The following is a 20,564-nucleotide window of genomic DNA, read 5'->3' as shown; positions in this document are numbered from 1 at the left end:
GAATTTTGTCAAATGCTTTTTCTGCATCTTTTAAGATGATCCTGGGACTTTTGGTCTTTATTCTATTGATAAGATGCATTATATTGATTGATTTTCAGGTCTTAAACAAACCTTGTGTTCCTGGGATAAATTCCACTTGGTCATAGTGCTGGATTTGGTTTGCTAGTATTTTGCTGAGGATGTTTGCCTCTTGAATTCATAAGAGATATTGGTTCATAGTTTTCTTTTCCTACAATGTCATTGTCTGATTTCAGTATCAGGATAATGCTGATCTTATAAAGGAGTTAGGAATTGTTCTCATTTCATTATTTTTTGGAAGAATTTATGAAGAATTGGTATTCTTTTTATAAAGGCTCTGAGCCTGGGCTTACCTTGAGGATATTCTTTTTAATTACTAATTCATTCTCTTTCATATTATAGGTCTATTTAGATTTTCTATTTCTTTTTTAATCACTTTTGGTGTTTGTGTCTTTTTATGAATTTGTTTCATCTAAGTTGTCTCTTTATCTAATTTATTGGCATTCAGTTGTTTATAGTATTCTTTCGTAATCCTTTTTATTTCAGATTGTATTGCTCTCTTTCATTTCTATTATAGTGATTTGAGTGTTTTTGTTTTCTTTTATTATTGATTAAGTTTTTCTTGATTAAAGATTTGTCAATTGTTTTATCCTTTCAAAGAACCAACTTTTGATTTTATTGATTTTTTTCTGTTGTTTTTTGTTCTAGTTTGCTAGCTGCTGGAATGCAATATACCAGAAATGGAATGGCTTTTTAAAAGGGGAATTTAATAAGTTGCTAGTTTACAGTTCTAAGGCTGAGAAAATGTCCCAATTAAAACAAGTCTATAGAAATGTCCAATCAAAGGCATCCAGGGAAAGATACCTTGGTTCAAGAAGGCCGATGAAGTTCAAGGTTTCTCTCTCAAGTGAGAAGGCACATGGCAAACAGTCAGGGCTTCTCTCTCGGCTGGACAGGCACATGGTGAATACGGTGTCATCTGCTAGCTTGGTCTCCTGGCTTCCTGTTTCATGAAGCTCCCCAGGAGGCGTTTTCCTTCTTCATCTCCAAAGGTCGCTGGCTGGTGGACTCTCTGCTTCATGGTGCTGCAGCATTCTCTGCTCTCTCTGAGTCTCTCTGAATCTCCAAAATGTTTCCTCTTTTACAGGACTTCAGAAACTAATCAAGACCCACTCAAATGGGTGGAGACATGTCATCCCCTAATCCAGTTTAACAACCATTCTTAACTAAATCACATCAATCAGGGAGATGATCTCATTACAGTTTCAAATATACAGTATTGAATAGGGATTATTCTACCTTTAAGAAATGAGATTTATATTAAAACATGGCTTTTCTTAGGGGGCATACTTCCTTTCAAACCAGCACATTTTTCTATTCACTATTTCATTAATTTCCAACCTGATCTTTATTATACCCTTCCTTCTGCTTGTTTTTGGTTCAGATTGCTCTTTTTTTCCTAGTTCCTCAAGATATGAAGTTAGGTTGTTTATTTGAGGTCTTTCTTCATTAAAGAAGAAAAGACAAGCCACAGTCTGGGAGAAAATATTCACAAGTCACATATCTGATAAAGGGTTTATATGTAAAATATATAAAGAACAAGAAAACAAACAACCCAGTTCAAAAATGGGCAAAAGACCTGAACAGACACTTCAGTGAGGAAGATATATGGATGGCAAACACATGAAAAGATGATAATCAGTTTATGTCATTAGGGAAATAGAGAATGCTACATATCTATTAAAATGGCTAAAATAAAGAAAACTGACAGTGACTAATTTTGACGAGGATATGGAGCATCTGGAATTCTATTCTCATTTTTTGCCAGTGGGAATGCAAAATGGTATAGTGACTTTGGAAGACAGTTTGGCAGTTTCTCATAAAATTAACTATAGACTTAATACATGATCCAGCAATCGCATTTCTCTGTATTTACCAGTGTTGGAAACCTATGTCCACATAAAAACCCGTATACTAAATGTTTATAGCAGCTTTACTTTTATTAAAAATGTGAAGCAATTATGATGTCCACTTCAACAGGAGAATAGATAAACTGTGGTGTGTGTGTATATATATATACATATATATATAAAATACTAAACAGTAGAATACCATTTAGTGATAAAAAAGGAACAAGCTTTTGATTCACACAACAACATGGGTGGATCTTAAATGCATTTCACTAAGTGAAAGAAGCCAGACTCAAAAACATCCATATTGTGTGATTTAATTCATATGACATTCTGGAAAAGGCAAAACTATAGAAATGGAAAACAGATTAGTGTTTGCCAGGGATTGAGGAAGAGGGGAATGATTGACTATAAAGTGGGGGAGGACCTTTAAATGTAAAGGAATTTTGTATTGTACTGTTGTGAATATATGACTTTATTCAATTTGTCAGACTCATAGAACTGTACATCACAAGGCAAGCATTTTAATGTATGTAACTTAAACACACATATCTACACACACACACCCATACATAAATTTGGAGGCTAGGAGTGGTGGTGTTGTCCAAGCATAGAACACATACTGTGACAGATGAATATTAACTTTGTTACCAGTATATGATATAACTGCTCTGAAAGAGGTAGGTGGGAAATAGGAGTTGATCTAAGTAACTTTGGAAAACTGTTTTGATTGGAAAGTGTAAGGCTAAAGACATAAGAAATTGTATATAAGTACTGTTCTCTTTGATTTCTTGCAGGGGGTATGGGTTAATAATTCTGAAATGGATGGTAGATAGTAAAAGCCAAGTTTCTCACTGTTGGAGAGGGAAGTTACAGATAAGAAAGGGGTAAAAAAAAAGGCGAGCCATGGTGGCTCAGTGGCAGAGCTCTTGCCTGCTGTGCCAGAGACCTGGGTTCGATTCCCGGTGCTGCCCATGTAAAAAAAAAAAAAAGAAAGAAAAAGACCAAAACAGATAAGAAAGGAAGGCTCAGATGGATGAACCTTGTGGTACTGAATTAGAGTCAGAGACATCAATATGAACTCATGCTTCATTTAATATATAATCAGGTGGATAGATACCAAAATAATTATAGACATTTGTGTATACGTGTATTATCTATCTCAGTCTGTTGAGATGGTCTAGAAGCAATGATATACCAGGTATACAGATCATGTTTTCTAAATATTCTGCCATAAAAGGAACCAGGGCTCTTTGGAAAAATAGCTGATTCTAGTCTGGAGCAGGAAAAATAATAAGATAAGCCTGGAGTATCTTACAGTACCAGAAGGTAAGGAAGTGCTTAAAAGCGAAAGGATGGGGGTATGTCCAAAGGATGTGGTAGCCAACCTAAAAAGCTCCCAGTGGCCAAAGATAACACCAATTGAGCAACAAAATAAATTAACATAGTATTGGGTTGTAATCCAAAGTATAAATTAAATATACATGAGTCCATACTGATATAAATGATTGAGTAGATAAACATAAGAGATTGAGATAAATATTCCTCACAAAGGAATTTTAAATATATATAGAAACCCCTCCCTCCCCAGAAATTAGACCTTACTCCAATCCCTCATCCCCACTTAGAGGTGGACTCTAGACTTAGTGACATCCTTCCAAAAAATAGAGAAAGGGAAAAATACTAACCTTATGGTAGAGAAACCTGGCAAACACTATTTTAACCAAATGATGTTGGTTAACATCCCCAGTGATGTCATGTGGATATCATGTACCCCCTCCCATGGCATGACAAACAGACACTTCACCTCTGTGGAGTTTTTTCTAAAAGTTTGTAAGGTCACTCTAATCATAAGAAAAATACCAGATAAACCTAGATTGGGAAACATTCTATAGGAAACTGATTAAGATCAAGGAAAGACTAAACAACAGACCACAGGAGACTGGGGAGACATGACAACCACATACATTATGGTATCCTGAATTGGATATGGAACAGAGAAGGATGCTGGTAGATAAACTGGTGAAATTCAAATAAAGTCTTTAGTTTAGTTAATAGTAATATACCAATATCAATTTCTCTGTTTTAACAAATTCCCACAGTAACATAAAATGTTAACAATGAGGGAAAATTGGTGAGGGGTATATGGGGACTCTCTATACTATCTTTGTAACTTTTCTGTAAATTTAAAGTTATTACAAATTAAAAGTTTATTTTTTAAAAAAGGACAGGTTGGTTATCAACCTGTGTGGTTAAGAGTTCAAGAAGGTTGAGGAATGGAAAAGTTTCTAGAGTATGCACAGGAGGTATTTATAGAAAAAGGAGGTCATTTTCAGAATTAAAAATTTCTTTCCAATTGGTAAAAAAGCCATTTCCTTCAGTTACAAAAGTTAAATGAACAGTGAAATAGTAATTAGAATATATTTTTTCAAGATATGGAGAATATATAAAATTTAGTGGGGGGAATTAAACTTAGGGAAATTACAAGTATTATGAAATAAAATTTACATCTTACATGCCCGTATTAAATATCCCTCAGAGATTTTTTGTGTGTGTGGGATAAAAGGTTAAAAAAAAATCATGGAAAGGGTAAGTGATTTGTTTCTTGTATTTAATTTTGTTGTGTATCTCGGACACATGACAGTTTAAGTGACAGTAAGGTTCTTATGGTAAATATATCTATTACATACATCTGCATAGCATACATTTCATCTTATTGGTTCATGTAATACTTAATGCTAATATAATCTTGAAAGCAGAGTAAACTCAAAAGTGAAAAAGATTTAATGGTTTGAGTATTAGAGATGCATATTCAATTTTGTCTCAGCATTCAGTTGTATAATCAGCTGTCAGATGGAAATGGTGCTAAATACTATAGTTTGTTAAAGTTTGTAGAAGTGCTTAAAGCAAATATTTTGGGCAATACAGAGGGATTTTATATCATGATTCTGTAGTATTCACAATTGAAATGAAACTACATTAATAGGCAACCTACATATTTAAATTAAGGAGTTGCTTTATTTTTTAGTTCTTTACATGCTAACATAGTACATAAAGTGTAGATAAAGTGAATTTTTGTAACATGATAGGTAAGTTAGTCAACTTTTATAGTTTATTCATATAAATTTATTGGAAAATAACCATTATTCATGATATTTACAGCTTGCAAAGTAATTTTGTTAAATGCCCCATGCATACTGTAGCAAGCCTTTAAAAACTTCTGAAGGTATGTAAGATCAGCTGCATGATTTGGCATGTGTTTGTTGAAATCACAATGGTAATACCTTACATTAGTCTAACTAGACCATTTTTTTATCAAACTCTCAAGAGAACACAGGAAGGATGCTAAAATGTAAAGGCTACATCCAAAATATGACCCTAGGGTTCACTTTTTGAAACTGGAACTCAAAAGCAGGTAAATGTAGTTCCTTCTTCAACTGCAGGTCAAATTGCATTTGACTTTGCCCCAAATGTCCACCCACAGTTCTTCCCTTACTTCTGGGATGCATTGTGTATTTTCTTTTTGTTTGGGAATTAAGTTTCAAAGTATATTTTGAATTTTATGGGCACCTGATTTCCACTGAATTTTTAGTTGAGACCCATACATGGTACCCTAGGAATTTAGCTTAAAGTCTACAAAAATTCTTAATTCTTCTTTATTTTTAAACAAGATTTTAAGCATATCTGCTACAATAGCATATTTAACTGTATCATACTTACATTTTAGCATGAAGGTATTATAGTCATCTTTCCCACTTATCCATTTATTACAAATACTTCTTTCCCCTTTTAGTTGGGAACCATAACTCTCTACTGTATGTGTTCCTATGTGTTTATGAAATTTTAGGAACTAGTCTTCTATGTTGTATAATATTAAAGAGTAATTGTATGCAAATCAAAAGTAGAATTTATTGCCTTTTACTTTCTACTCCTAGGTGAAACTTTGTTTGCAGCTGGATCTTGCAAGGATCGGTTACCAGGAAATTGCCTTACTGGTACTCTGTTTTGGTGGGAAGAAGATGAAATACCAAGGTTAGTCAATGTTGTACAGAGGGGAAAAACCCTCATTTACATATATTCTAGTTATAATCAGTGGTAATCAGTGGTTACCATAATTTAATTTTAACCTTTTATTAGGTTAGGGTTTTAAAAACAATCTACAAGTTTATCAAAAAACCAAATCTCAACATTATATTACATTGAATAGTGTGGATTTGAAAAGCATACCATAAAAATAGGGTCATTTTCTACTCAGTTCCTAGTTACCACCTAACTAAAAGGAATTTGGGGATAGAATTTTATACTTCCATCTCACATCCGTCTTCATCAGGTACTCCAAGTTGATATCCTATGTCAAGTAAAAATCACGTTTGAAGTAAAATGGCAACTTATAGCTGAAATAGAAGATATTTTTAATAAAATAATTGCCTCTCAAATTTCCAAATATTAAATATTTACCAAAAAAGTTGTTTAGCATGCTGTCTTAGTTTGCCAGAGATGCTATGACAAACACTACACAGTGGATTGGCTTAAACATCTCACAGTTTTGAAAGCTACCAGTCCAAAATCAAGATATTGGCAAGGCTATGCTTTCTCCTAAAGTCAGTTGCATTCTGGTGATGGCAGTCCTCTGACATGTGGTGTTGTTTCTCTCCTCTCTGGCTTCTAACTTCTGGTTTCTAATGACTGACTGCATCCAAATTTCCTGCCTTTATGAGGCCACCAGTGATAAGTATTAAGACCTATCCTGACTCCATTTGGCCACACCTTAGCTAGTAATATCTTCAAAGTGTCTTTTTTACAAATGGGCTCATACCCACAGAAACACAGATTAAAATTTGAATGTGTGGGGTATTTATTCAATCCCCAAGACATGCTATGTATATGAATAATATGATTTTTAATTTCTTTTAACTGTTTCATTATTGTTTAGACATTTTTTCCTAGGTAATATATATTCCATATACTTAGATTTCCTTAGTATAAATCGGATATGTAGTGAGCACCTACCTATATTATGTCAGTAGTTTTATCTATGCAGATTTCTGTTTTATACCCCAAACTTTTTTCTTGAGCTTGTCATTGATCTGTAGAGTATGGGCAGGATGGCTATGGTTTTCCTCTTTTTACTACATATATGTCACTTGATGCTTTTTAAGCAGATATTTTTTATGAAGAGTGAAAGGTGGAAAAACATGTTTAATTAAATGTTAAATGACTATATTTTTTTTCTTTAATAAGAAAATGAGTTTCTTAATCACCTGGAAATAAACTCATAAAATGTTCTTTTGGGGTTAAATTATGTACTTTAAGATCCTAAAATGTACTCAACAAAATCTCCATGTTATAGAAGACTTGGAACTTTTTAATAACTAAAAATTAAGAATCTCATAAAATACTGATGGAAATACATTGTTTTATAGAATGGGATATTATGTTAGAATGAGATTTTGATGACTTTAGAATAATATGGACAGTGCGTTATTTGCTTTACCCTTTGGTTCTGCCTATTAACACAGGTATCGGAATTTTTTTATTGTAGCACACATACACGCATTGTAATTCTGTGTAAATTGAGAAGTTGGTTCATAATCTCATAAGCTGAGATACTATGAAGCTTAGAGAGATTATTATTTACACTAACAAATCAAAATTCTAATCAGATCAGAGCAAAGTAGACCAACAAGCTGCTTGCTGTTTCATTTTTTTTATGCTGCGATACTGGGCCTCTTATCTAATGCTCTAAATTTTGAACATACCATCCTGATCTAAGGACTTTAACCTACTCTCTAGATCCCCTAGTTTTCCAACTTGGGTTTTTTGTTTGTTTGTTTGTTTTTCTTTTCATGATTAATTGAAATCAGAACTCATTTAAACTCTTTTCGTAGCAAACATCTTTATCATTAGGTCATAAGACAATGGTAAAGCTTCAGAGTTTAGAAGTGAATTTGGGAATCCTTAGGTACTATAATGAAAGTTTGAATTTTAGAATGTTTTTAAGGAGCACATTTTGTTATTTTGAAGGGTTGTACAGAATATAAATAAAGATAGAAATAGGCAAACTAGTGAAATTGGGCAAGTTATTCAGAGTTAGAGTATATAGATTATGTATATGAAATATATAGCTAATCTCTTTTTAAATATAGATTAGCTATATATTTTTTATTTTTTGAAGTATTTTTGGTCTCAGATTCTCCCATATTTTTGTATTTTCACCTGTTTTATATTAAATATGTGACGATCCATTTCATCAAGTGTAAATAACAGATATAAAAAAGTTTTGCCATTAATCAGTACTCTCTAAGAGAGTTTTTTTGTTACTTTCATTTCTTTTCCCAGCATTAACACCTTCTTCTACTTTCCTTTTTTTTTTTATAAAAAATCTTTTATTTCCTCTCACAAACATTTTTACTAAGGGCCATAACAAATAGAAAGCAACAACATCATAATGAGATGGGGGTGCTGAGATAGCAGGTCCACTAACCTAACTTGCTAGCTCAGTGTGAATTACCACATCTTGAACCTTCAGGGTCACTTGCTAGAATGTTAAATGCAAAATCTAGGATCTGTTGCAGTTATCTCCTTTCTAACTACCCATCAGAATCATCTGGAGAGATTTTTAAAATTAGGTATATCTCAGCTCCGCCTTCATAATTAGTAGGTCTGTTATGTTAAGCTATAAATAGAAATATACAGAGAGACATTGCTATCTAATTACAATCCAGTCTTTAACTACCATTCCTGACTAAAATGAATGGTCTGTATGTATTTGCTGATTCAAACTCTTTGCTCACACTTTTTCTACATGCTGGAAACAAACTTTTGATTCTGATAACAGCTTCCTTTTCCTTGGAACAACACCTCTTGTTCTGAATGAAGTAGTTTTGTATGTAATAAGGACAAGAAATAGCTGTAAATTTCTATGGAGATCATATCTTTTGATATTATGGTTACCCTCCTTTGTCACAAATATGCTACTTCGGGAAAATTCATCCTTGACATTTACAACAAGGTTCTCCAAATCGCAAAAACTTTTTAGAATAAGAAAGAGAAAACTGTTGACTATGAACTACTTTTATCTGGTACTTCAATTCAGGGCACAAATGATTTTGTTAAATTATATGAATGAAGAAGAGAATCTACATTGATAATTACTTTTTCTTAGGGTGAGAAAGGATAAATTGAGATAGGTTGCCTAATATTTCCCGTCTCTACCAATGATAAAAAGATCTGTATACTTATGTTTAATTGTAAAACTTTTGTGGTTCAACAAATTAACTTTTACTGTTCCATCAAAATGATTTCCTTAGACAAACACCATGGAATGCGTTTCTCTTAAAATAGTAAAAAGTGTTTGTGTTAGTCAGGGTTCTCTAGAGAAACAGAATCAACAGGAAACACTTGCAAATACAAAATTTATTAAAGTGTCTCATGTGACTGTGGAAACGCAGAGTCCAAAATCTTCAGGGCAGGCTGTGAAGCTGACAATTCCAGTGGAGGGTCTGGACGAACTCCACAGGAGAGGATCACCAGCTAAAGCCTATCTCTTCTGAATCCTCCGTAAAAGGCTTCCAGGGATTAGATTAAGCCTCACTCATTGCAGAAGACACGTTCCCTGGCTAATTACAAATGGAATCAGCTGTGGATGCAGGTTGATTACATTGAAGTACTCCCTCCATGGAAGGGGCAGCGATTTGTTCTGACTGGAATAGATACATACTCTGGACATGGGTTTGCTTTTCCTGCACACAATGCTTCTGCTAAAACTACCATCTGTGGGTTTACAGAATGCCTTATCCATCATCATGGTATTCCACAACAGCATTGCTTCTAATCAAGGAACACACTTCACAGCAAATGAAGTATGAAATGGATACTTGTTCATGGGATTCTCTGGTCTTACCATGTTCTCCATCATCCAGAAGCAGCTGGATTGATTAAACAGTGGGATGGCCTTTTGAAAACTCAATTACGATACCAACTAGGTGGCAGTACCTTGAAGGGCTGGGGTAATGTTCTCCAGGAAGCTGTATATGCTCTGAATCAGTGTCTGCTGTATGGTGCTGTTTTTCCCATAGCCAGGATCCATGGGTCCAGGAACCAAGGGGTGGAAATGGGAGTGGCAGCACTCACTGTTATCCCGAATGATCCACTAGGAAAATTTTTGCTTCCTGTCCCTGCTACCGTGAGCTCTGCTGGTCTACAGGTTTTAGTTCCAAAAGCGGGGGAGTGCTTCCACCAGGAGAAACAACAATGATTCCATTGAACTGGAATCTAAGACTGCTACCTGGTCACTTTGGGCTACTCATGCCTCTGGGTCAACAAGCCAAGAAGGGGATTGCCTTATTGTCTGGGGTGATTGACCCTGACTATCGGGGGAAATAGGACTGCAACTACACAATGGAGGTAAAGAAGAGTTTTCTTGGAATTTAGGAGATCCCCTAGGGCATCTTTTAGTACTACCATGCCCTAGGATTAAAATCAATGGAAAACTGCAATAGCCCAATCCAGGCAGGTCTATGAATGGCTCTGAAACTTCAGGAATGAAGGTTTGGGTCACCCCACCAGGCAAAGAACCACGGCCAGCTGAAGTGCTTGCTGAGGGTAAAGGGAACATGGAATTGGTAGTAGAAGAAGGTAGTGATAAATATGAACTCCGACCATGTGATCAGTTACAGAAACGAGGATAATGTAATGCTGTTTTGTCCTTGTTATACTAGTTAAGTTGTAAGATACCAAGTTTAAGAATGACTATTACCCAAGGACTTGGACCCTATTCTGGAGGGATTTAATGTGTTTCCAGTTATATGCAGGACAGTTGAGTATTGTTAGGTGACAGAAAAAATGTGTTTTATTGTTTTTTATTTAGAATTTAGGTGTGGTTTAAGGTGATATGTATAACTGCCAAGTTGAGAAGAGGTGGACTGTCATGGTCAGGTTCATGTGTCAACTTGGCCAAGTGGTGGTACCTGATTGTCTGTTTTGGGCAAGTGCTGGCCTGTCTGTTGCAATGAGGACATTTCATAGAATTAAATCATGAGCATGTCAGCTGCATTCACAGCTGATTCTATTTGTAATCAGCCAAGGGGACTGTCTTCTGCAAGGGGTGAGGCTTAATCTAATCACTGGAAGCCTTTTAAGGAGGATTTAGAAGAGACAGGCTCTCTTCCTGCTTCAGCTGGGGAGCCTCTCCTGTGAAGTTCATCCAGACTCTCCATCGGAATCATCGGCTTCACAGCCTGCCCTGCAGATTTTGGACTCTGCATTCCCACAGTTGTGTGAGACACATTTATAAATTTTATATTTGCGAGTGTTCCCTGTTGATTCTGTTTCTCTAGAGAACCCTAACTAATACAACTTGGTACCAGGAGTGGGGTGTAAGGGCAGCTTTGCATGATAAATTCACTCTAATATTCCAATATCTCTAAGCCTCTGGATCCCCTCATCTACATTATACCAGGGCAGTTCTGGCATTTCAACCTCAGGTAATGTTGGCCACATTTTGATTCATGTTTCAACCAACCATCCAAACAAACTGTTAATACCTTTTCTAACCCCTCGAGCTATAACACTGAATGCAGAATCTCTGCTTAGTGGCCCCATATCAATAAATTCAGCCTGATCCAGCCTTATATTCCTCCCGCCATTATCCCACACCCTTAAAATCCATTGCCACACATATTCCCCTGTTTTTTGTCTATATAAATTGGAAAACTCACACAGTTCTTTTGGAGTATAATGTACCTTCATTGTGATACTTTATACCTCACCTGTAGGGGCCTTTTGGGACTTTAGTCTAGTTATAGGTCTGGAAGAAATGAGGGGTTGTGGGGGTGGGTCATGAAAAAAATTGGAAATATCTTCCAAGCCATTTGCTTCAGGGCCTTCATTTGCAGTTTCATCTGGTGAAAAAGGATTAATCACTCTAGGGCTAATCCCTTCAGGGAGATGTTGGGTGGCCAACTCCTCAAGGCAGGCTGGAGGTGGGTCGGCTACGTCCTCAGGGCAGACTATTACAGGGTTATCTGGAGAAGACTCAGCATGACCTAGGGTTTCAGCCTCACCCCCGATATCATTATCAATCCCTATGTCACCATCCCATTGTTCAGGGTCCCACTCCTTTCCAATCAATGCCCTCATTTTACCAGCAGACACCATGCAACAGTGAGATTTCAGTTTATGCTGTAAAGTTGCTACTCTAGCAATAAGATTCTGAGTCTGATTTTCAGAGCTCTCAAATCTATGGCTACAGGAAATAAGATTTTCCTGCAGGATACTCATAGAAACTTCTACATCGGTCACATGGGGCTTAAGCTTCTCATTTGAAGCCTTAGGCCCATCCCTTTCACTCCTTAATGTATCCAATGTATCTAACAACCACCAGCCAACATCTCTGTACCTCTTTTTTCCACAAAACTCCATAAAAGTGTCAAAAACGTTATCCCCCAGAGCCTGGCTTCATACAAGCGAAGCATTAGGAGAATCAAATGGTGATATTTTGACTGTCTCTTTTGCTAGCTCACTCCATGGATTGGGGGTGTCATTCTGATTATGGGAATCAGAGTCCTTAGTACCTTTGAGTCCAGTCAGAATAGAAAACCATTCATAAATACCCATGTTCAAGATTCTGTTTCTTAAGAAGCACTCCTGGTACCAAGTTGTGTTCATTAGGGTTCTCTAGAGAAACAGAATCAACAGGAAACACAAATATAAAATTTTTTTAAGTGTCTCACGTGACCATGGGAACACAGAGTCCAAAATCCACACAGCAGGCTGTGAAGCTGACAATTCCAATGGAGGGTCTGGATGAACTCCACAGGAGAGGCTCGCCGGCCAAAGTAGGAAAAGAACCTGTCTCTTCTGAATCCTCCTTAAAAGGCTTACAGTGATTAGATTAAACATCACTTGGTCCAAAAGACACTCCCCTTGGCTGATTACAAATGAAATCAGCTGTGCATGCAGCTGACATGATCATGATTTAATTCTATGAAATGTCCTCATTGTAACAGAGGAGCCAATACTTGTCCAACCAGAGAAAAAGGTACCATCACTTGGCCAAGTGGACACATAAACCTGACCATGATAGTGTTTGAATCAAAATATTAATAAAATTTGCCATCCCCTACTTTCAAATAAAATCATTGATCTCTCCTTTTCACTTTGGTGTCCACTTTGGTAGGAGGGTCTAGATTTTGGAATGAGTAAACTAGGATCTGTGCTACATATCGCTTGTTCATTCTATCAAGCAGGGACAATTATGTCACTTCCTAATCTTCTCTTTTGTGGCACTGTTGAAAAACAAATGCTTTTGATTCAGAGTATATTAATAGTGAATAATCCTCTGTAGTTCTCATAAGATTAATGACCCTAATGGGTCACCACTTTTGCTAATCAGTATCTCACTGTTCAACTATAATGTGGCTTATCAATTCTGTAGTTATAGAAAATTTTCAAGCATTTCCCCACTCAGTGGTAATTGAAGGCAGAGAGAGCAAAGAGTATCGTTTGATTGTTTTTCAGTATGCTAACCTTCACTTGCCTCTCAGTGCATATTCTCTCCTCATTTTTTTTTAAACCATCTGTAATTGTTAAGAAAGATACCTCTGGGTAACTTTATGTGTATATGGTTTTTGATGCATGTCTCTGTTGTCCCTCTGTTATCTGTCCCATTCTGCCCTATATATGATTGTCATGTTCAAAACATTGTATATTATACATACCTTATGTATAAAATATGATAAACCAAAATATGTAAAATATATTTCAGAAGATTTCAATAGGTTTTGTGTTTTTCTCATTGGTGTTTTTCATTGCTTTATATGCACACAAATATGTTAATTATGTTAGAGTTTGCTCTAACATAATTATTATATTTTTAATATATCTTTTTACAGTTCCTTAATACTGGAAGGTGTTGAACCACAGAGTACCTGTGAATTAGAAGTGGATGCTGTAGCTGCTGATATCTTAAATCGACTGGATATTGAAGGTATGTACAGAATTATTGTTAATATATGTTTTTATTTTTTAACAAGTTAATGACCAATATAGAGTAGAAAAATTGGGGAAGAAAATGTTACTAAGGAATTAAGGTATTATAGGAGGAGGATGCATAATTGTATATTTATTTAATAGTGCTTCATTAACCTCTAATGATATAGTCATTATTTTTTTATTTATTCACTCATATGAGTATGTTTACATAAATATGTACCTAAATATAAATGAGATACTAAATCAAATTACCTGGTGTAATAGAATTTTGTATACTCTGTCTTTTAGTTCTTTTGTTCCCAGATTATATACCACGGATAGGACTCTTAAATTTGTTGACCTTCATTAAGTGCTTGACTTCCACTCTTGCTGTTTTGTTTGTTTGTTTGTGGGGTAGGTAGGAGAGGGGAGTCAGTAGGGAGAAAACTGTAGAGGAGTAACGAACACATGTAAGTTGGGACCGCTTTTATGTCTGCTGTGTTACAACGTAGGTAGTTACTTTTCTTTAAAAACAATATTTATTAAAGAAATTTGTGTGATTATTTTTTTGAGGAAGTATTTTTTCACCTTACTCCTTGTAGTACTGAAGTATTGTTTTGATTATAGATCAAATTGGTGGAAACCCTGGTCTCCAGGCCATCTGGGAAGATGAAAAGCAACGGCGAAGAAACAGAAATGAAACTTCTCAAATTAGCCAACCTGAATCACAAGGTATAAACCTATTGTACCCTGATTTTTTTTAAACTAAATGTTATAATGGAAGAGGTTGAGTCAATGAGTTTTTACCTTGATGTTAGATTGTCCTTTTCAAAGTGTCTTTAAATTTTCTGTGTATTTTTTCCTATCCTCATGCCCTACAACAGTAATTCTATTTTTCAGCTATATCCAAAATATCACTCATAACCTCTCTCTCTCCATAATAAATTGACATTTTCAGTGTCCTTGCTTTGTTTTTGTTTTTGTTTTTAATTTTTATTGTATGATATAACATATATGCAGAGCAAAGAAAGAAAAAAACAGTAGTTCTCAAAACACTCTTCAACAAGTAGTTACCAGACAGATCCCATAGTTTGTTATGGGCTACCACACCATCATCTCAGATTTTTCTTGCTAGCTACTCCTGTATCCTTGGTTTTCACAGTGGTACTCTACCTTGTTCTTTTGCCCAACCTTTTTGCTCTATATTCATCCTTTAATATATTCTAATCTTCTGTATTTCCAGATGAGAAATAGAAAACTCACAAAAGATCATAAATCCCAACTTAAACCCTGTTATTAGTTATTAAGCTTTGAAAAGGTAATCCATCAAATACTGCCCCCAAAGTTTATTTTCTGGGTATGTCAAATAAACTCTAACTGTAATCATCATGTATATCTCTGAAGAAATCACCCACTTTATTTATTATCAAACTGCTGCATTAAAAAAGAATTTGAGGGGCCTTAAATACCTTGGATAAACAAAATTTTAAAATAAATTTTTAAAAGACAAATGTACATGAAATAAAGTAGTAAGCATATACTGAAGTACAATTTTAAATTTTTATTTTTATTGTAATGCCTTGAGCATTGAAACTGCTTTGATAAATTTTTAGTGCCTTTTATGCATTTTAAAATAGAAATTTTATAAAGGGGAAATTTGTAGGTTGAGGGTATCTGATATATTTATACGTAGAGAATAATGTTTTTCTGCTTTAGATTTAGGTAATATTGTAGAACTTAAACTTTGACTTTAATTTTATAACTTCAATATCAACTCTTTCTCTTTTGTTTGATATTATAATAGGACAGCCTTTAGGTTTTATATGTGTGAAGAGAAAGATAGGAAATTGCTACCATTTTTAAAGCTATTTTAAAAGAAAGAAAAATATTCATTTGCAATCTACATTTTTTGATGTGCTTTTAAATTCGTAGATCGCAGAATTCTGCCAGCAACAGAAAGTGAAAAAAAATTTCAGAAGAGACTTCAGGAAATTCTCAAGCAGAATGATTTCTCTGTGTAAGTGATTACTTATTATTGATCTGAGAACTAAATGTATTGCTTCATTGTCTAGTTTGTTATAAAGGCTATGCTTTAATTAAGCAGAACATTATCAGGATCTGTGGACTATAGTGATGGATCCCAGGAGTTCTCTGCTGAGTTAACATTGCATTCTGAGATTCTGTCTCCCGAAATGCTTCAGTGCACACCAGCCAATATGGTAGAAGTCCACAAAGACACAGAGCTGACCAAAGGTGAGAATTTTTTTCAAGTATGCAAATAATACTGTCACAGTCATCTGTATATCCAATACTGAGATACTAATATTTGGTTGAGTTTCCTAGAGTTTTTCTTTCCTAAGAAATAAAATTATGGATATATCAAAAAATACACCCTCTCCCATTCCTCTTCATTTCGTACGTCTTAGAGATAAGCTCTATCTCAAAATTGGTACATTCTGTTCCCGTATATGATTTTGTACTTTCTTATTTTATTTATTTCTTATTTAAATAAGAAATTATATATACTATTGCTTTTTTTTTGCATGGATAGGCACTGGGAATTAAACCCGGTCTCTGGCATAGCAGGCAAGAATTCTGCCTGCTGAGCCACCGTGGCCCTATATACTATTGCTTTAAGTTTTACCTTTTACGTAAATGGCATAGAAGTATACAACTTGCTTTTTTTCATTCAATGTGTTTTTTAACAATGGTTACGGTATAATTTACATCACATAAAATTCACTCAAACCTGTAGATAAATAGATAGAAATATAATTTTCTTGGTCTTTGGGCATGTGCATTCTACTCTACTTGGAGAGCACTTGTTCTAACAGTGTTTCTTAGCTTATACATGAGTGGTAAAAAAGAGAATAATGCACATTGCTTCATATGTAATTTCTCTAGGGAAGGGGCTCCACAATACCAGCAGTAGAATTACAACTTTCCTCAGAAAAGGGAAAGCCCTCTTTTCAGCTGCTGCACTGGTAGCAAGGGTTCTTTGGTCTGTCTTAAACAACTGAAAGTGAGTATCTATACCCTTGACGCTCTCCAAGAGTTGCACCCCTACAATGGCAGGTTGTGGCTGTCTCCTGAGTGCACCTAAATTATGGCAGCCTGCTGGCTCACAGCTCTAATACCATTTGCTTTGTCAGCACCAGCCAGCTCTGCTCTGATCAAAGTGAAGCCAGCATTTCTGTAGTAGTATTTTCTGTTTATTTTTTATGTCTACTATGACAGTCTCCAACTCTACTGAGCTGGAGTTATTTCCTTAGTGCTGTGTTTACGAAGTTGCATAAGTTTTACTTCAACCCTTTTTTCCTATGTCCTGTTATTTTTAATGATTTTTTTTGAGAATTTTTAGTAATAAAAATATAACATTATAGTAGTAATGCCAATATTGCAAAATGCTCTATAGAATTATTGTACCTAAGTTGACATTCCCACAAATGCATTAGAACTTATATTTCCCCATGTCATTTGCTAGTGTCTGATTTTTAATTTTTTACAATTTTCATGCTATGAAATGGTATCTCATTTTAATGTGCATTTCCTCTTATTAATTGGTTTGAGGCTATTTGGGTTTCTTGATCTCAGAGTTGTTTGCTTATGGTCTTTGCTCATTTTCTAATATGTCATTAGTTTTTCTCTTACTGATTTGTGGGGATTCCTCATTTATTCTAGGTGTTAAACCTATGTCAATTATGTGGATTGCAGATATTTTCTCCCAGTTTGTGCTTATCTAAAGAAATCTTCAAAACATTTTTTGAACTTTTTTCCCATTTTATCTTTCTTCCCTTCTTCCCTCCCTCCCACTCTCCCTCCCTCCCTCCCTCCCTCCCCCCTCCCTCCCCTCCATCTCCTCCCCTCCACTTTCTTTCCTTCTTATATATGTGTATTACAAGTCTTTAATTTTTACAGCGCTTTCTTTTGGTCCAGTTTTGTATGTAATCCTTCCCTACCCTGATGTAATGAATGTTTTCACTTAAAAAAGTCATCCATAAAGCTTATGTTCACTTACAATTGGTGTTTTATATTTAGATCTTTAATTCATGTGAAATTTTATTTTTTGTATGTGTGGTAGGGAAAAATTGTCCCTTTTTGTCTATATAGAAATAGCTAGTTGTCCCAACATGTTTATAGAAAGGATTTTTTCTCACTGAATTCCCACCTTTGTCATGCAGCCCTGTGTTACTATCATACTGTTTTAATTACTGTTGCTTTCTAAGTCTTGACATATGTTGGAACAAATCTTCCTTTACTCATCTTTGAAATGTATTATCTGTTCTTGATCCTTTAAAAGTTCTCCCATGTTAATTTTAGGATCAGATTATTTCATTTTGTGAAGAAACCTCCTGGGATTTTATTGGGAATTCTTTGAATTTATAGACTAATTTAAGAAATGTTTTTCTTTATATATCACATTTATGAACGTGGTATATTTCTCATCTTATTTGGTCGTCTTTTATGTGCTTCAATAAAGTTTTATAATTTCCTTTGTAGAATTATTATATAAATTTTGCTAGCTACACTTAAGATGCCTTATACTTGTGGAATTTGTAAGTATTTTTCAAAAATTACATCTTCTAATTGTTGCTGATATTTAGGGACTTCATTAACCATTGAATATTAGTTTTGTAAACGACAAGTTTTATAAGTGCTAGTGGTTTGTATGTGTTTTCTCTTGAATTTTCTGGATATCAAGTCATCATCTGCATGTAATAGTTTTATTACTTCCTTTCCTATCCTCATTCTTCTTTTTTCTAATCTTATTGCACTGGCTAAAAACTCTAAGATAATGTTGAAGAAAAATGTTAATAGACCTTTTTCTGACTTAAAAGGAATGCATCTTTGTATTTCATCAAGTATAAAATTTACTTGGGATATTGGTAGATACAATTTAATCAGGTTAATATCCCTTTATTTATTGTTTGCAAAGACAATAATTCTTTTGTTTATTGTTTGCAAATTAAGATTTAATTTAGTATCTATTAAATCGTACCAATTTTTTTTCCCTGAATGTATTGAAGTAATAAAAGTTTTTCTCTTTTACTCTGTTAATGTGGTGGGTTACATTAAAATAATTTTTTCTTTTCTAATGTTAAACTGTCCTTGTACTCTGAAATAAACCCTTCTTGATCACAGTGGCTTTTTTTTAAAAAAATTGCTATATGTACTTTCCTAGTATTTTGTTTGAAATTTACATATGTGTGTATGTATATGTATATAAATAATTAAGAAAGCCCATACTTTGCCCATGAAATGAGTTTTCCCTCTTTTTCAGCTCTGCAAAAAATTTATTAGGTAGGAATAGTCTATTTCCTGAAGATTCAATGTATCCTATCTGTAAAACCATCTAGACTTAATGTAGTTTTCTGTGAATGGATATTGTGTGTGTGGCAGGGGAAGGAAGAGGGAAGGTAGAAGGGGTGAATTTTAAACTACCAATCAATTTCCATAAGTATTATAGTTTTCGATTTCTGTTTGTGTTAGGTTTTGTCATATATTTTCTAAGTTGTCTGTTTGATTTGATTTTTCCAATATTGCAGCATAAAGTTGTTCATAGGTTTTTAACATCTCTTGTATTTTTGTCACTCCCCTTTACTCCCAATATAATTCATTTATGCCTTCTCTATTTTGTTTTGATAATTCTTGCCAGTCTTGTCTATTTTATTTTTATTTTCAGAACCAGCTTTTGTATTTACTGATACTTTGAATTGTATTTACTTTTGGATACGCTATGTTTCCCAGGTTTTTTGTTGTCGTTTTGTTTTGATTAAATACTTTATTAGCCCAACTCTCCCTTTGGCTATGCTATAATATGGAATTCATTTTATCTTTATTTTTCAAAATTATTTAACCACTCTGTGCAGTAGACCTTATATAAAATGATACTTTTGAAAGACTAATATTTTTAGATCATAAATTGAAAACTTTCTGAGAAGTATACTATATATAAAATTAACTTATTTGTAATTTTTTAGTCATAAAAAATAATTTCATTGTTTAACGTGACAGTTCTTTTGCATTTGTATATTTTAACATGCAAGGATTTTTATCAGAGTAGTATAACTGTCTGTCCAGACTAAGGTAGGATTGAAGAGGCTAAAGAGATTGTAAATATTTGGTGATTATTATTTCAGATTCTTTTTTATTACTATTCCATGGACCAATTAGATACTTCTATGGCTTTAAAGTCTTAAGTTTTCATTTATTATATATTACTAAAACATTAAAATTTTTAATAGGTTTAGATTGCAATGCTTTTTTACTTGCACAAATTCTAAATGAAAATTTTAAATTTAGGTTATTGTTTTAATGGTTTTTATTCTTTGTCTTCTTAAGGCCACACTAGATACCAAGTGGAGGAAGCTCTTATTAATGAAGAAGCAATTTTGAACCTCATGGAAAATAGTCAGACTTTCCAGCCTTTGACCCAAAGACTGAGTGAGACACCAGTTTTCAGTAAGTAACACTACTGCTGTAACTAGTTAGCTTTTCAAACAACAACCAGTAGACTTTACATAAAAAGTGTGTATGTGGTAGGGAAGGGGGATTTCTCTGATTTGAAGAGGTTAATGGGGAACTTTCTTTTTTAAATGAAGGCCACATGCTAAAAGAAATCATCTAGAGACTACATTAAAAAGTTAAATTGAGGTTTATAGT

At 34.3% G+C, this 20,564-nt stretch overlaps 1 protein-coding gene across 8 annotated transcripts in view; it reads left to right on the top strand.

Annotated features, from left to right (window-relative positions):
- Positions 1–20,564, top strand: part of REV3L (REV3 like, DNA directed polymerase zeta catalytic subunit) — a 227,730-nt gene that overhangs the window by 100,072 nt on the left and 107,094 nt on the right. For 7 of the 8 annotated variants that reach the window (XR_013176357.1, XM_077162671.1, XM_077162673.1 and 4 more), the window contains 6 exons: positions 5,864–5,960; positions 13,823–13,917; positions 14,529–14,633; positions 15,834–15,918; positions 16,003–16,154; positions 20,244–20,363. Coding sequence is in view for 7 of the 8 variants with exons in the window: in XM_077162671.1 (XP_077018786.1) it covers positions 5,864–5,960; positions 13,823–13,917; positions 14,529–14,633; positions 15,834–15,918; positions 16,003–16,154; positions 20,244–20,363 (654 nt within the window). In the remaining variant the exon portion in view is untranslated. The remainder of the gene's footprint in view (positions 1–5,863; positions 5,961–13,822; positions 13,918–14,528; positions 14,634–15,833; positions 15,919–16,002; positions 16,155–20,243; positions 20,364–20,564) is intronic. The other variant, XM_077162672.1, reaches the window with a different exon arrangement.

The sequence above is a fragment of the Tamandua tetradactyla genome, chromosome 5 (genome assembly GCF_023851605.1).
Source record: "Tamandua tetradactyla isolate mTamTet1 chromosome 5, mTamTet1.pri, whole genome shotgun sequence".
Taxonomy (NCBI): Eukaryota; Metazoa; Chordata; class Mammalia; order Pilosa; family Myrmecophagidae; genus Tamandua; species Tamandua tetradactyla.
This window is presented reverse-complemented; position numbering and strand designations above follow the sequence as displayed.